The 15,960-nt window shown below is 53.2% G+C and overlaps 2 protein-coding genes across 2 annotated transcripts; one reads left to right on the top strand and one right to left on the bottom strand.

The window, feature by feature from the left end:
- Nucleotides 1-2,821: 2,821 nt before the first annotated feature.
- LOC309582461 (feather keratin 1-like) lies at nucleotides 2,822-3,127 on the top strand (the record flags this gene model as incomplete). Its single annotated transcript, XM_082297621.1, has 1 exon — nucleotides 2,822-3,127. One exon carries the CDS (start codon nucleotides 2,822-2,824, stop codon nucleotides 3,125-3,127), a length of 306 nt encoding a protein of 101 aa, XP_082153747.1.
- Nucleotides 3,128-5,327: 2,200 nt separating this feature from the next.
- On the bottom strand, nucleotides 5,328-5,633 carry LOC309582459 (feather keratin 1-like; the record flags this gene model as incomplete). The annotated part of the gene is made up of 1 exon (XM_082297619.1): nucleotides 5,328-5,633. The coding sequence occupies one exon, from the start codon at nucleotides 5,631-5,633 to the stop codon at nucleotides 5,328-5,330; it is 306 nt and encodes a 101-aa protein (XP_082153745.1).
- Between the last annotated feature and the right edge of the window lie 10,327 nt (nucleotides 5,634-15,960).

The raw sequence follows: 15,960 nt of genomic DNA on the forward strand, positions 1-15,960 counted from the left end.
TCTCGGGGTCCCCTGCCATGCGACTGCGAGTGAGGGAGCGACGCCGCAGGCGCCGCGGGTGCCGTGGGCCACGTGCAGCAGAGAGGCGGCCCCTGCGAGCAGCCAGGAACCGGGCTCAGCGTGGGAACCCGCTCCGAGCACACGGCTCGGAGAGCTTCGTAGCGCGAGAAGCGGCGGTTTCCACAGCGACACGAGAAGCCGCGCAGTGCAGCACCGAGCCGAAGCGGCGCCTCTCGGAGGGCGCGGAGCAGCAGCAACGCTGGGGCCCGACCGAGGCGTTGGAGTCAGCGGAGCAGTGGCCTCGCAGGACCAGCAGCCACGACACGGACGCAAGCACGTAATAGGAGAAGTTCTAGCAACAAAAATCACAGGAATTGTGAAGTGGTACAATGTCAAAAACAACTGTGGTTTTATAATGAGTTGTGACAACCAGGAAGATGTATTCATCCCTAGAACTGCCATTAAAAGGAAGAACCTTGAAAAATACCTCCAAAGTGTAGGAGATGGAGAAGCTGTACAATTTGATATTGTGCAAGGAAGAAAAGGCCCACAGGTGGCCCACGTGACAGGGCCTGGTGGTATTCCAGTCAAAGGCAGCCATTATGCACAAAATTATAAACAATATCCATCGCAGCAACTTCCCTACCAGCAGCCTACTTTCCCCTTTTACCCCATACCCAATATGAACCCTTTCCTAAGTTAACCCCATCTGCAATTTATCCCTAATCCATTTTTCACCCCATGGCTTCCCTCTACAATTCCCTTTCCCTACAACACCTCTCGGATGCCAAGGGGTGGATGAAAAAGGGGAGGGAAGAAATTAATTATTTTTGATTAGAGTTCCAACAGGTAGAAATGGGAGAAACCCTCTCCTGCCTCAGTTTCCCCACAAAGCATGCTCAGAGAGTCCTGTCTCCCTTCTGCCAGCCTTAAGATGTTCCAGAGGAAAAATCCATTTGGACATTTAGAGACTCGGGAGGGTGGCTTGTTTTCTTTTGAAATTGTTATCTTACATTTATCCAGTTGTTTCCAATGTCAAGTTTTAAATCTCTTTTAGTTAAAACAAAGGGGTGAAGTGTTGGGGCTCCTCCCCCCTGCCATGGGGTCCTGGGAGAGGGGTCCCAGGGTGGAGGCACCGGGTTTCCCCACTCCCTGGCCAACCTTTTTCCCCATTGATTGTTTTGTGTTCCCCTGTGCAGGGAAGGAACTTCTGGTCCCATGATTGCTACAGTTCCTCGGCAGTCGCCGTCCCCAGTCGGGGCTGGAAAATAAACATCTCTAAAACTTCTACCAAGAATCGGTCCGTATTTCTTCTCCACGGGCCTCGCTGTCTTATACATGTTGCAGTAATCCCCGCTGCAACAAGGGGGCTTTCAGGACAATCAGCTTCTTTTGGAAAAGTATCCTCGGCTAGTATGGGGCCAAAGCGTGTGGCCAAAGTGTATGTTGATCTGAGGAAAATGGGAAGAACAAGGTATTTACTCAACCTCCACACACCCCTACGACAGTGAGAAGGGACCCAGCTCCAGAGGGCATCTCAAGGAATCCTGGCGTCCAGGAGAGCAAAGTTATCTTCCCTCACAACTGCTGATGGCACACACTGGGAGTCCCACAAGGCAGCCATGAGAGGGGACAACCTTGCCAAACAAACTGTCACATAAGGAGAAGACAGGCTTGGTGGGAGGGTATGTCCAGCTGCCTGCAAAGAAGGTAGAAAACAACCACACCGTATTTCCCCAGATAGGTGTCAACTGTCTGCATAGACCCCTCCAGCACATGCAACTCATCTTCTGCACGTACTGATGTGTCACTGCCCAGAAAATCCTTGGGCCTTTCATCTCAGTGCTTGAAAGAATCCTTGGAGGCCTATTGGTCACGTCAGAAAGGAGGGAATGAAAATGGCAGCGTTGATGGAAACAAAAGCACAAGCTGTGGCATTAGGGAGGATATTTTGCTGGGGAGGCGAGTCTGTAGGAAAATTACTGCTCTTGCGCAGTGACTGCGGGCCTGGGGCGGTGCAGGAGCAGTATAAAAGCAGGACCTTCTCTTCATTCTCTCATCCACTCTTTACGGTTCCATCTCACTGGGAACAAGGTGAGTTTGGAAGACTTTTCTCTTATCCCCCTCCTTATCCTCCTTTTCCTCCTCTTGTGGGCTGCCTCAGCACATACTTCTCTCTGTCATATTCTGGGGCCATGAGAATGCATGGATAGGAAATGAAGCAGGGGGAGTCCCGGGAGCAGGGGAATCCAGCCAGGGTCACGATACGAACACCGATACGATTTGAGCATCGTGCTCCCGTTTTTTTAAACCGGTTACACCAAGTTATACTTCTCCCAAAGTTCACGCCCCTTTCCCATGAGAAAGCCTCTAAGCAGCGGGGGAGCTGACCAGTGTATACCTTTTCCCAAGGCTGTTCAAGGCTGCCAGCTAGCAGGTGCCTTGCAAGCCTGTTTTCAGCCTGAGGCCCTGTCAGGGGTACTTCTGCAACAGCCCTGGGATGCCCAAGCCCTCCTGGGGTATCCTATATTCCACAAGGAATCCCTCTACAAGGAAAGGATCCAGACACTGGGGAAAGGAAAAGGTTCAGACTTCAGAGAGACTTGTCTGGAGCCGTGAGCTACGTGGGGTCCTCCCTGGGTCTGCAATTCCTGCTGAGTTCTTCTAGGGGAAAAGAGATGCTTGTGGGCTACTAGTGGAGTCCTTTAGGGAAGAGAAAAAGGGTATCCCTCACGTGGGGGGTGACAGGTTGCTCTTGAAACACCCCTCATGGTCTGCCCCTCTCTGCTCTCTGTTCCAGGTGCACCTGCAGCCCCAAGACATGTCCTGCTTCACCCCGTGCCGGCCCTGCCAGTCCAGCGGCCCCACCCCGCTGGCCAGCAGCTGCAATGAGCCCTCTGTCCAGAAGACCCCGGACTCCACCGTGGCCATCCAGCCCTCGCCCGTGGTGGTGACCCTGCCCGGGCCCATCCTCAGCTCCTTCCCACAGAACACCGCCGTGGGATCCTCCACCTCGGCTGCTGTTGGCAGCATCCTCAGCTCTCAGGGAGTGCCCATCAGCTCCGGGGGCTTTGGCCTCTCAGGCTTGGGCAGTGGCCTCTGTGGCACGAGGTGCTTCCCCTGCTAAAGCTGCTCCCTGCACTGGAGCCTCCACCTGGATCCCCCTCTTTCCCCTCTCTTGACCCATTAAATTCTGCTGCATCACAGCCCCTGCCTATGTGTCATCCTTTGCCCTGCAGACCCTCTCCCAAGGCAGAGAGGCTGCCCTGGGGTGTTTCTGGGAGGGGGTTGTTGGGGTTGGTTTTGCACTGGTTGTCATCACAGGCTGGCATTGGCTGTGCTCAGTGTGCACTGAGCGACTCTCTGGGTTCTGAATTTTTGAGCCTCTTTGGGTCAGGGTAGAACTTCCCCACATTGTCTAGGAATAAACATTCACTTTGTTTGCACTTCTTTTCCTTTTCCTCTCCACACTGTGACACGAGTAGTCAGCATTGAGTGTGTTACTGACCAGACAGAGGTTCTGGATTCCCTTCAGACTCCAGCAGATCCCATCCTAACACAGGATGTTCTCAAAGGGAGGGACACCGTGCAGTGGGCTGCCTTCTCACAGCCCCCTGTTATCATGGCATCATAGAATGGATTTGGTTGGAAGAGACCGTTGAGGTTTATCCAGTCCAGCCCTGCTGCCGTGGACACGGATATCTGTCACTGCATCCCATAAGGTTTGAGCAAACGTGCCCGTGAACCCTTCCCAAGATGGGACACGCCATCATTCTCTAGGCAGCATTTCCCAGTGTCCTACCACTCTCACCATAGTAAAAATCTTCCTCATGTCCCATCTGTATTTATCCTAGTTCAGTTTAAAACTGTTGCTCCTTGTCCAATCAGTGCAGGCCTTGAGAAAACGCCTCTCTCCAACCTCCTCATTCATGCCCTTTACATATTGAAAGGCTGCAATGAGCTCTCCCCAGAGCCTGCTCTTCTCCTGCCTCAGAAACCTCCACTCCCCCCAGCCTTTCTCCAGAGCCGGGGCAATGCATCCGTGTGATCATTTTGCCGCCCTTGTCTGGAGCTGCTCTCTCAGCTCCGTGTCTACTTTGAATTGAGGACTCCAGACTGGATTCAGGGCTCCGGCTGAGGTCTAAGCAGAGCAGATAAGAAGGGGAGAATCCCCTGCCTTGACCTGCTGGCCATGGTTCTGTTTGTGCAGCCCTGGACCTGAGGAAATTTCTCAGCTGCAAAGGCACACTGCTGGCTCATGTCCAGTTTTCAATCTCCAGTGTCCCCATGTCTTCCTTAAAGGTCTGCTCTCAGTCTTTTCTTTTCCCAGGCCGTTCTGATATTGTGGATTTCCTCAATGCAACTTTCCTGGGAGAGTTTCTGGATGGAGGGAGGCAGGGAGAGGCAGCGGGTGTGGGCTGAGCATCTCAAAGAACTGTCCAGGAGCATCTGAGGGAGAGGAGCAGCTGAACGGCTGCAGGACACAGCTGGGCACAGTGACAAACATCCTCACAGAGTCCAGATTTGAAGTTGGCACTGTAGTAGCCAACCCTGTCACATGCTTCAGCCTCTGAAAAGCAGGGCCCAGGTGAGGTGCTTCTGTGGTAACACCATCAAGACAGGAGGAAGTGCCAGGAGTGTTCCTGGACACCAAGGACTGTCATCAACATCGTGGGCTATCAGAGCACGACTGTCAACAGGATATCGATGGGAGCAAAGATCCCACTCTGCTCTGCACTCCCCAGATGGCATCAAGCATGCTGTGCTGCCTACTGGACTGTAACACAAAAATATCTCCAGCAAGGGAAGTGAAATACATGAAGATTGGGCAGGTTAGTGAGTGGGCTGAAACATTTACTTGTGGATGAGAGACTGAGGACACAGGCTGTGCTGACAACAGAGAAGAGAAGGAAGGCTTTGATGGGAGAACTAAAAGAATTCCTGGAGTATCTGAATGGTCGCTGAATGGCATCAGGTAATTCTTGGAGGTACAGAGAGGCAGAGGAATTTAGAAAGGTCACACTTAATATGAGTAATCAATGCTGCGTTAGAGTAATGAATGCAATGTTGACAACCATGGCAATGCCACTTCCAACAACGCCCTCCTGGAAGCACACAGCAACACCTCCCTCACTGGACATGCAGGGTGAGCATGTGCAGGGCAAAGGATGACACAGAGGCATGGACTGGGATGCAGCAGAACTTTAATGAGTCAAAAGATGAGAAAGAAGTCATCTGAGTGGTAGATAGAGCACTGATGCTCTATCCCAGGCTTGTACCATCCTGTGTGTCCCTGGCTTCCTTCCCCAGGGCCATCGCCAGCAGCTTTAGCAGGGGAGGCACCTCGTGCCACAGAGGCCACTGCCCAAGCCTGAGAGGCCAAAGCCCCCGGAGCTGATGGGCACTCCCTGAGAGCTGAGGATGCTGCCAACAGCAGCCGAGGTGGAGGATCCCACCACGGTGTTCTGTGGGAAGGAGCTGAGGATGGGCCCAGGCAGGGTCACCACCACGGGCGAGGGCTGGATGGCCACGGTGGAGTCCTGGCACTGCTGGACACAGGGCTCATTGCAGCTGTTGGCCAGCGGGGTGGGGCCGCTGGACTGGCAGGGCCGGCACGGGGTGAAGCAGGACATGTCTTGGGGCTGCAGGTGCACCTGGCAGAGATGGCAAGAAAAAGTCATGAGAGGCATTTGAAGAGCAACCCGTCACCACACCATGCAGCTGCCTTGTTAAGGCAAGATGGGAACAAGAGCTGGAGGTGCTGTACTGATGCCCACAGGCTTCTCCTTCCGTTTAGCCAAGAAGTTCCCTGCCAAGAGCAACCAAGCCCAGGGTAATCCCACCTATCCCATCACTCACTTCAGCCAAGTCCCAAACTCTTGCACGCTTTCTGTTCCCAGCCCTCTCCCAGCATAGGCAGCCCCATGACCCAGCATAGAACAAAGGGGCAGGTATGTGCAGAAAGCAGAAGGGAGGAGAAGAGAAGGAGGGAGAGCAGAAAAGTCTTCAAGCTTACCTTGCTCCCAAGGAGATGGAGACAAGAGGAGTGGATGTGAGAGTGAGGAGAAGGGCTGGCTTTTATACTTCTCCTGCACCACCCCAGGTCCACAGTCACTGCACAAGTAATTTTCCAACAGACTCATCTCCAAAGCAAAATATCCTCCCTAACACCACAAGCTGTGCTTTTGTTTCTGTCAGCGCTGCCGTTTCATTTCCTCATTGCTGACATTCCTGCTCTGCCTTGCAGGATCCTTTCAAGGATCCACAAGGAGAAGATACCCCATGCACTGTCACGTCAGTGAGCGCAGAAGTACAGGAGGGGTCCCGTGCAGGGAGGAGATGTTGGCTTGGCACAGTGAAGTGCTGTTTGTAATTGCAGTGGATGAGCTCCAAGTCAAGGATTGCCTGGGAAAAGTCAACCCATACAAGCAGAAGCTGGAAGGGAAGGGCTGCACAGGCCTCGTCTACCTGGCCTGAGGCTTGTCTCAGGCTGTGGTGGGGGGCTCTACAGAATGCTTTACAGAGTTAAAGAAAGGTTTGCAGAAAACATCTCCCCACCATCTGGGACACATCCCTGGGCTTCACGTGACATGACTTCTCCTGGCATTAGTGCTTCCTCACGCTTCCTTTCCCCGGACCTAAAGGCTGCCTCAGCCTGGAGCACAAACCATCACCAGTGGGGAAGCTGGAAATTTGCACAACTCCCCGGTGACTGAGCTGGAAGGACCCTGTGGTACCACATGCCAGGGGATGCTCAGGCGGGGGACGTGCTCAGAAGGGCCCTGGGTACAAACCCAGCTCTCAAGCCACATCAAGCAGGGCTGTACTTCCCTGCCCTGCAGACATGGAGGCAGCTGGAGAGCATCCAGCAGGGCAAGGGAATGCCTTCAGTAGGCAAAATTTCCAGGGAGAGACTCACCCTACCCATGGAGTCATGCTCCAAGTTTGGGTTGGCCGTGTGTCCGTCTTTTGGTGACGTGCTGCATGTAGGCCCATGACCCACACACAGCTGAATTCCCCTCCAGCAAGGGCAGCTCCATCCATGCCTTGGGAAAAGCATCTTCAGTCTTTGGGCTGTTCCTTGTAAAGAGCTCCAGGCAGCTCAAACAGACCTTGCCCTCAGCATGAACTTGTTACCATCCCTCCCACAGCTCAGGGGCTGTTGGGGTTCCTCCCCCCTGCCATGGTGTCCGGGGAGAAGGGGCCCCGGGGTAGAGCCACCGGGTTTCTCCACTCTCTGGTCAAGCTCGTTCCCCATTGGGTGTTTTGTGTTCCCCTGCCCGGGAAGGACCCTGCTGGTCCCGTGATTGTTACAGTTCTTCGGCAGTCGCCGGCCATGCGGCTGGAAAATAAACATCTCTGAAAAACATCTATCAAGAATCGGTCCTTATATTTTTCCACGGGCCTCGCTGTCTTATGCAGGTTGCAAAATTCCCCACTGCAACAATGGTGGGCAGAACGATCCCTTGGAGACAGCACCTGAGGAATAACTGAAATTCTGAAGATTCCCGAAAATTCATGAGAAAAAGGACACTCTGGATCTCTGTCTTCTTGCCTTGGTTTGGCTGTTCTCTCTGGACTATGGAGGAATCGTGGGAAGTGTGGCTGTCTAAGCCACAGAAAGAAATGTATCTAGAAGTTAAAGGAATCCTGGCACAGCAAAACAGGAAACTTGCTCTGGGAGATCTAGAACATTTTTTTGACTGGCTTTTCAAAAATTTCTTTTGTATTTCTCGAGACTTACTTTTTGATATTAATCCTCCTGGAACTGGTGACTTGGATTTTTGGTCCGAGATCTTGGGTGAGATATTGACTCAATGAAAACATGGACTAGTGATAGAACATCTCCGTGCACCTCCTGTAATCAGTGAAGCTCTTCAGGCGCATGTGCATGGTCCCATTACCTCTGTGGCAGAAGGTGACCATCATCACACGGCTGGGACAGTGCGGTGGCCATCCCAGGAGCGTGTGACTGCAGCCACAGGGTGTCCCCTGCCTGTGCCGGCGGAGGTGCCCACGCTGGATGCGCCCGGCCCCCTCGGGAGCCCGCGCCTTATCGCGGACCCCATCCCTGTCTCGGGGTCCCCTGCCATGCGACTGCGAGTGAGGGAGCGACGCCGCAGGCGCCGCGGGTGCCGTGGGCCACGTGCAGCAGAGAGGCGGCCCCTGCGAGCAGCCAGGAACCGGGCTCAGCGTGGGAACCCGCTCCGAGCACACGGCTCGGAGAGCTTCGTAGCGCGAGAAGCGGCGGTTTCCACAGCGACACGAGAAGCCGCGCAGTGCAGCACCGAGCCGAAGCGGCGCCTCTCGGAGGGCGCGGAGCAGCAGCAACGCTGGGGCCCGACCGAGGCGTTGGAGTCAGCGGAGCAGTGGCCTCGCAGGACCAGCAGCCACGACACGGACGCAAGCACGTAATAGGAGAAGTTCTAGCAACAAAAATCACAGGAATTGTGAAGTGGTACAATGTCAAAAACAACTGTGGTTTTATAATGAGTTGTGACAACCAGGAAGATGTATTCATCCCTAGAACTGCCATTAAAAGGAAGAACCTTGAAAAATACCTCCAAAGTGTAGGAGATGGAGAAGCTGTACAATTTGATATTGTGCAAGGAAGAAAAGGCCCACAGGTGGCCCACGTGACAGGGCCTGGTGGTATTCCAGTCAAAGGCAGCCATTATGCACAAAATTATAAACAATATCCATCGCAGCAACTTCCCTACCAGCAGCCTACTTTCCCCTTTTACCCCATACCCAATATGAACCCTTTCCTAAGTTAACCCCATCTGCAATTTATCCCTAATCCATTTTTCACCCCATGGCTTCCCTCTACAATTCCCTTTCCCTACAACACCTCTCGGATGCCAAGGGGTGGATGAAAAAGGGGAGGGAAGAAATTAATTATTTTTGATTAGAGTTCCAACAGGTAGAAATGGGAGAAACCCTCTCCTGCCTCAGTTTCCCCACAAAGCATGCTCAGAGAGTCCTGTCTCCCTTCTGCCAGCCTTAAGATGTTCCAGAGGAAAAATCCATTTGGACATTTAGAGACTCGGGAGGGTGGCTTGTTTTCTTTTGAAATTGTTATCTTACATTTATCCAGTTGTTTCCAATGTCAAGTTTTAAATCTCTTTTAGTTAAAACAAAGGGGTGAAGTGTTGGGGCTCCTCCCCCCTGCCATGGGGTCCTGGGAGAGGGGTCCCAGGGTGGAGGCACCGGGTTTCCCCACTCCCTGGCCAACCTTTTTCCCCATTGATTGTTTTGTGTTCCCCTGTGCAGGGAAGGAACTTCTGGTCCCATGATTGCTACAGTTCCTCGGCAGTCGCCGTCCCCAGTCGGGGCTGGAAAATAAACATCTCTAAAACTTCTACCAAGAATCGGTCCGTATTTCTTCTCCACGGGCCTCGCTGTCTTATACATGTTGCAGTAATCCCCGCTGCAACAAGGGGGCTTTCAGGACAATCAGCTTCTTTTGGAAAAGTATCCTCGGCTAGTATGGGGCCAAAGCGTGTGGCCAAAGTGTATGTTGATCTGAGGAAAATGGGAAGAACAAGGTATTTACTCAACCTCCACACACCCCTACGACAGTGAGAAGGGACCCAGCTCCAGAGGGCATCTCAAGGAATCCTGGCGTCCAGGAGAGCAAAGTTATCTTCCCTCACAACTGCTGATGGCACACACTGGGAGTCCCACAAGGCAGCCATGAGAGGGGACAACCTTGCCAAACAAACTGTCACATAAGGAGAAGACAGGCTTGGTGGGAGGGTATGTCCAGCTGCCTGCAAAGAAGGTAGAAAACAACCACACCGTATTTCCCCAGATAGGTGTCAACTGTCTGCATAGACCCCTCCAGCACATGCAACTCATCTTCTGCACGTACTGATGTGTCACTGCCCAGAAAATCCTTGGGCCTTTCATCTCAGTGCTTGAAAGAATCCTTGGAGGCCTATTGGTCACGTCAGAAAGGAGGGAATGAAAATGGCAGCGTTGATGGAAACAAAAGCACAAGCTGTGGCATTAGGGAGGATATTTTGCTGGGGAGGCGAGTCTGTAGGAAAATTACTGCTCTTGCGCAGTGACTGCGGGCCTGGGGCGGTGCAGGAGCAGTATAAAAGCAGGACCTTCTCTTCATTCTCTCATCCACTCTTTACGGTTCCATCTCACTGGGAACAAGGTGAGTTTGGAAGACTTTTCTCTTATCCCCCTCCTTATCCTCCTTTTCCTCCTCTTGTGGGCTGCCTCAGCACATACTTCTCTCTGTCATATTCTGGGGCCATGAGAATGCATGGATAGGAAATGAAGCAGGGGGAGTCCCGGGAGCAGGGGAATCCAGCCAGGGTCACGATACGAACACCGATACGATTTGAGCATCGTGCTCCCGTTTTTTTAAACCGGTTACACCAAGTTATACTTCTCCCAAAGTTCACGCCCCTTTCCCATGAGAAAGCCTCTAAGCAGCGGGGGAGCTGACCAGTGTATACCTTTTCCCAAGGCTGTTCAAGGCTGCCAGCTAGCAGGTGCCTTGCAAGCCTGTTTTCAGCCTGAGGCCCTGTCAGGGGTACTTCTGCAACAGCCCTGGGATGCCCAAGCCCTCCTGGGGTATCCTATATTCCACAAGGAATCCCTCTACAAGGAAAGGATCCAGACACTGGGGAAAGGAAAAGGTTCAGACTTCAGAGAGACTTGTCTGGAGCCGTGAGCTACGTGGGGTCCTCCCTGGGTCTGCAATTCCTGCTGAGTTCTTCTAGGGGAAAAGAGATGCTTGTGGGCTACTAGTGGAGTCCTTTAGGGAAGAGAAAAAGGGTATCCCTCACGTGGGGGGTGACAGGTTGCTCTTGAAACACCCCTCATGGTCTGCCCCTCTCTGCTCTCTGTTCCAGGTGCACCTGCAGCCCCAAGACATGTCCTGCTTCACCCCGTGCCGGCCCTGCCAGTCCAGCGGCCCCACCCCGCTGGCCAGCAGCTGCAATGAGCCCTCTGTCCAGAAGACCCCGGACTCCACCGTGGCCATCCAGCCCTCGCCCGTGGTGGTGACCCTGCCCGGGCCCATCCTCAGCTCCTTCCCACAGAACACCGCCGTGGGATCCTCCACCTCGGCTGCTGTTGGCAGCATCCTCAGCTCTCAGGGAGTGCCCATCAGCTCCGGGGGCTTTGGCCTCTCAGGCTTGGGCAGTGGCCTCTGTGGCACGAGGTGCTTCCCCTGCTAAAGCTGCTCCCTGCACTGGAGCCTCCACCTGGATCCCCCTCTTTCCCCTCTCTTGACCCATTAAATTCTGCTGCATCACAGCCCCTGCCTATGTGTCATCCTTTGCCCTGCAGAACCTCTCCCAAGGCAGAGAGGCTGCCCTGGGGTGTTTCTGGGAGGGGGTTGTTGGGGCTGGTTTTGCACTGATTGTCATCACAGGCTGGCATTGGCTGTGCTCAGTGTGCACTGAGTGACTCTCTGGGTTCTGAATTTTTGAGCCTCTTTGGGTCAGGGTAGAATTTCCCCACATTGTCTAGGAATAAACATTCACTTTGTTTGCACTTCTTTTCCTTTTCCTCTCCACACTGTGACACGAGTAGTCAGCATTGAGTGTGTTACTGACCAGACAGAGGTTCTGGATTCCCTTCAGACTCCAGCAGATCCCATCCTAACACAGGATGTTCTCAAAGGGAGGGACACCGTGCAGTGGGCTGCCTTCTCACAGCCCCCTGTTATCATGGCATCATAGAATGGATTTGGTTGGAAGAGACCGTTGAGGTTTATCCAGTCCAGCCCTGCTGCCGTGGACACGGATATCTGTCACTGCATCCCATAAGGTTTGAGCAAACGTGCCCGTGAACCCTTCCCAAGATGGGACACGCCATCATTCTCTAGGCAGCATTTCCCAGTGTCCTACCACTCTCACCATAGTAAAAATCTTCCTCATGTCCCATCTGTATTTATCCTAGTTCAGTTTAAAACTGTTGCTCCTTGTCCAATCAGTGCAGGCCTTGAGAAAACGCCTCTCTCCAACCTCCTCATTCATGCCCTTTACATATTGAAAGGCTGCAATGAGCTCTCCCCAGAGCCTGCTCTTCTCCTGCCTCAGAAACCTCCACTCCCCCCAGCCTTTCTCCAGAGCCGGGGCAATGCATCCGTGTGATCATTTTGCCGCCCTTGTCTGGAGCTGCTCTCTCAGCTCCGTGTCTACTTTGAATTGAGGACTCCAGACTGGATTCAGGGCTCCGGCTGAGGTCTAAGCAGAGCAGATAAGAAGGGGAGAATCCCCTGCCTTGACCTGCTGGCCATGGTTCTGTTTGTGCAGCCCTGGACCTGAGGAAATTTCTCAGCTGCAAAGGCACACTGCTGGCTCATGTCCAGTTTTCAATCTCCAGTGTCCCCATGTCTTCCTTAAAGGTCTGCTCTCAGTCTTTTCTTTTCCCAGGCCGTTCTGATATTGTGGATTTCCTCAATGCAACTTTCCTGGGAGAGTTTCTGGATGGAGGGAGGCAGGGAGAGGCAGCGGGTGTGGGCTGAGCGTCTCAAAGAACTGTCCAGGAGCATCTGAGGGAGAGGAGCAGCTGAACGGCTGCAGGACACAGCTGGGCACAGTGACAAACATCCTCACAGAGTCCAGATTTGAAGTTGGCACTGTAGTAGCCAACCCTGTCACATGCTTCAGCCTCTGAAAAGCAGGGCCCAGGTGAGGTGCTTCTGTGGTAACACCATCAAGACAGGAGGAAGTGCCAGGAGTGTTCCTGGACACCAAGGACTGTCATCAACATCGTGGGCTATCAGAGCACGACTGTCAACAGGATATCGATGGGAGCAAAGATCCCACTCTGCTCTGCACTCCCCAGATGGCATCAAGCATGCTGTGCTGCCTACTGGACTGTAACACAAAAATATCTCCAGCAAGGGAAGTGAAATACATGAAGATTGGGCAGGTTAGTGAGTGGGCTGAAACATTTACTTGTGGATGAGAGACTGAGGACACAGGCTGTGCTGACAACAGAGAAGAGAAGGAAGGCTTTGATGGGAGAACTAAAAGAATTCCTGGAGTATCTGAATGGTCGCTGAATGGCATCAGGTAATTCTTGGAGGTACAGAGAGGCAGAGGAATTTAGAAAGGTCACACTTAATATGAGTAATCAATGCTGCGTTAGAATAATGAATGCAATGTTGACAACCATGGCAATGCCACTTCCAACAACGCCCTCCCGGAAGCACACAGCAACACCTCCCTCACTGGACATGCAGGGTGAGCATGTGCAGGGCAAAGGATGACACAGAGGCATGGACTGGGATGCAGCAGAACTTTAATGAGTCAAAAGATGAGAAAGAAGTCATCTGAGTGGTAGATAGAGCACTGATGCTCTATCCCAGGCTTGTACCATCCTGTGTGTCCCTGGCTTCCTTCCCCAGGGCCATCGCCAGCAGCTTTAGCAGGGGAGGCACCTCGTGCCACAGAGGCCACTGCCCAAGCCTGAGAGGCCAAAGCCCCCGGAGCTGATGGGCACTCCCTGAGAGCTGAGGATGCTGCCAACAGCAGCCGAGGTGGAGGATCCCACGGCGGTGTTCTGTGGGAAGGAGCTGAGGATGGGCCCAGGCAGGGTCACCACGACTGCGGAGGGCTGGATGGCCACGGTGGAGTCCTGGCACTGCTGGACACAGGGCTCATTGCAGCTGTTGGCCAGCGGGGTGGGGCCGCTGGACTGGCAGGGCCGGCACGGGGTGAAGCAGGACATGTCTTGGGGCTGCAGGTGCACCTGGCAGAGATGGCAAGAAAAAGTCATGAGAGGCATTTGAAGAGCAACCCGTCACCACACCATGCAGCTGCCTTGTTAAGGCAAGATGGGAACAAGAGCTGGAGGTGCTGTACTGATGCCCACAGGCTTCTCCTTCCATTTAGCCAAGAAGTTCCCTGCCAAGAGCAACCAAGCCCAGGGTAATCCCACCTATCCCATCACTCACTTCAGCCAAGTCCCAAACTCTTGCACGCTTTCTGTTCCCAGCCCTCTCCCAGCATAGGCAGCCCCATGACCCAGCATAGAACAAAGGGGCAGGTATGTGCAGAAAGCAGAAGGGAGGAGAAGAGAAGGAGGGAGAGCAGAAAAGTCTTCAAGCTTACCTTGCTCCCAAGGAGATGGAGACAAGAGGAGTGGATGTGAGAGTGAGGAGAAGGGCTGGCTTTTATACTTCTCCTGCACCACCCCAGGTCCACAGTCACTGCACAAGTAATTTTCCAACAGACTCATCTCCAAAGCAAAATATCCTCCCTAACACCACAAGCTGTGCTTTTGTTTCTGTCAGCGCTGCCGTTTCATTTCCTCATTGCTGACATTCCTGCTCTGCCTTGCAGGATCCTTTCAAGGATCCACAAGGAGAAGATACCCCATGCACTGTCACGTCAGTGAGCGCAGAAGTACAGGAGGGGTCCCGTGCAGGGAGGAGATGTTGGCTTGGCACAGTGAAGTGCTGTTTGTAATTGCAGTGGATGAGCTCCAAGTCAAGGATTGCCTGGGAAAAGTCAACCCATACAAGCAGAAGCTGGAAGGGAAGGGCTGCACAGGCCTCGTCTACCTGGCCTGAGGCTTGTCTCAGGCTGTGGTGGGGGGCTCTACAGAATGCTTTACAGAGTTAAAGAAAGGTTTGCAGAAAACATCTCCCCACCATCTGGGACACATCCCTGGGCTTCACGTGACATGACTTCTCCTGGCATTAGTGCTTCCTCACGCTTCCTTTCCCCGGACCTAAAGGCTGCCTCAGCCTGGAGCACAAACCATCACCAGTGGGGAAGCTGGAAATTTGCACAACTCCCCGGTGACTGAGCTGGAAGGACCCTGTGGTACCACATGCCAGGGGATGCTCAGGCGGGGGACGTGCTCAGAAGGGCCCTGGGTACAAACCCAGCTCTCAAGCCACATCAAGCAGGGCTGTACTTCCCTGCCCTGCAGACATGGAGGCAGCTGGAGAGCATCCAGCAGGGCAAGGGAATGCCTTCAGTAGGCAAAATTTCCAGGGAGAGACTCACCCTACCCATGGAGTCATGCTCCAAGTTTGGGTTGGCCGTGTGTCCGTCTTTTGGTGACGTGCTGCATGTAGGCCCATGACCCACACACAGCTGAATTCCCCTCCAGCAAGGGCAGCTCCATCCATGCCTTGGGAAAAGCATCTTCAGTCTTTGGGCTGTTCCTTGTAAAGAGCTCCAGGCAGCTCAAACAGACCTTGCCCTCAGCATGAACTTGTTACCATCCCTCCCACAGCTCAGGGGCTGTTGGGGTTCCTCCCCCCTGCCATGGTGTCCGGGGAGAAGGGGCCCCGGGGTAGAGGCACCGGGTTTCTCCACTCTCTGGTCAAGCTCGTTCCCCATTGGGTGTTTTGTGTTCCCCTGCCCGGGAAGGACCCTGCTGGTCCCGTGATTGTTACAGTTCTTCGGCAGTCGCCGGCCATGCGGCTGGAAAATAAACATCTCTGAAAAACATCTATCAAGAATCGGTCCTTATATTTTTCCACGGGCCTCGCTGTCTTATGCAGGTTGCAAAATTCCCCACTGCAACAATGGTGGGCAGAACGATCCCTTGGAGACAGCACCTGAGGAATAACTGAAATTCTGAAGATTCCCGAAAATTCATGAGAAAAAGGACACTCTGGATCTCTGTCTTCTTGCCTTGGTTTGGCTGTTCTCTCTGGACTATGGAGGAATCGTGGGAAGTGTGGCTGTCTAAGCCACAGAAAGAAATGTATCTAGAAGTTAAAGGAATCCTGGCACAGCAAAACAGGAAACTTGCTCTGGGAGATCTAGAACATTTTTTTGACTGGCTTTTCAAAAATTTCTTTTGTATTTCTCGAGACTTACTTTTTGATATTAATCCTCCTGGAACTGGTGACTTGGATTTTTGGTCCGAGATCTTGGGTGAGATATTGACTCAATGAAAACATGGACTAGTGATAGAACATCTCCGTGCACCTCCTGTAATCAGTGAAGCTCTTCAGGCGCA

The sequence above is a fragment of the Coloeus monedula genome, assembly GCF_965178545.1.
Source record: "Coloeus monedula genome assembly, chromosome: 26".
Taxonomy (NCBI): domain Eukaryota; kingdom Metazoa; phylum Chordata; class Aves; order Passeriformes; family Corvidae; genus Coloeus; species Coloeus monedula.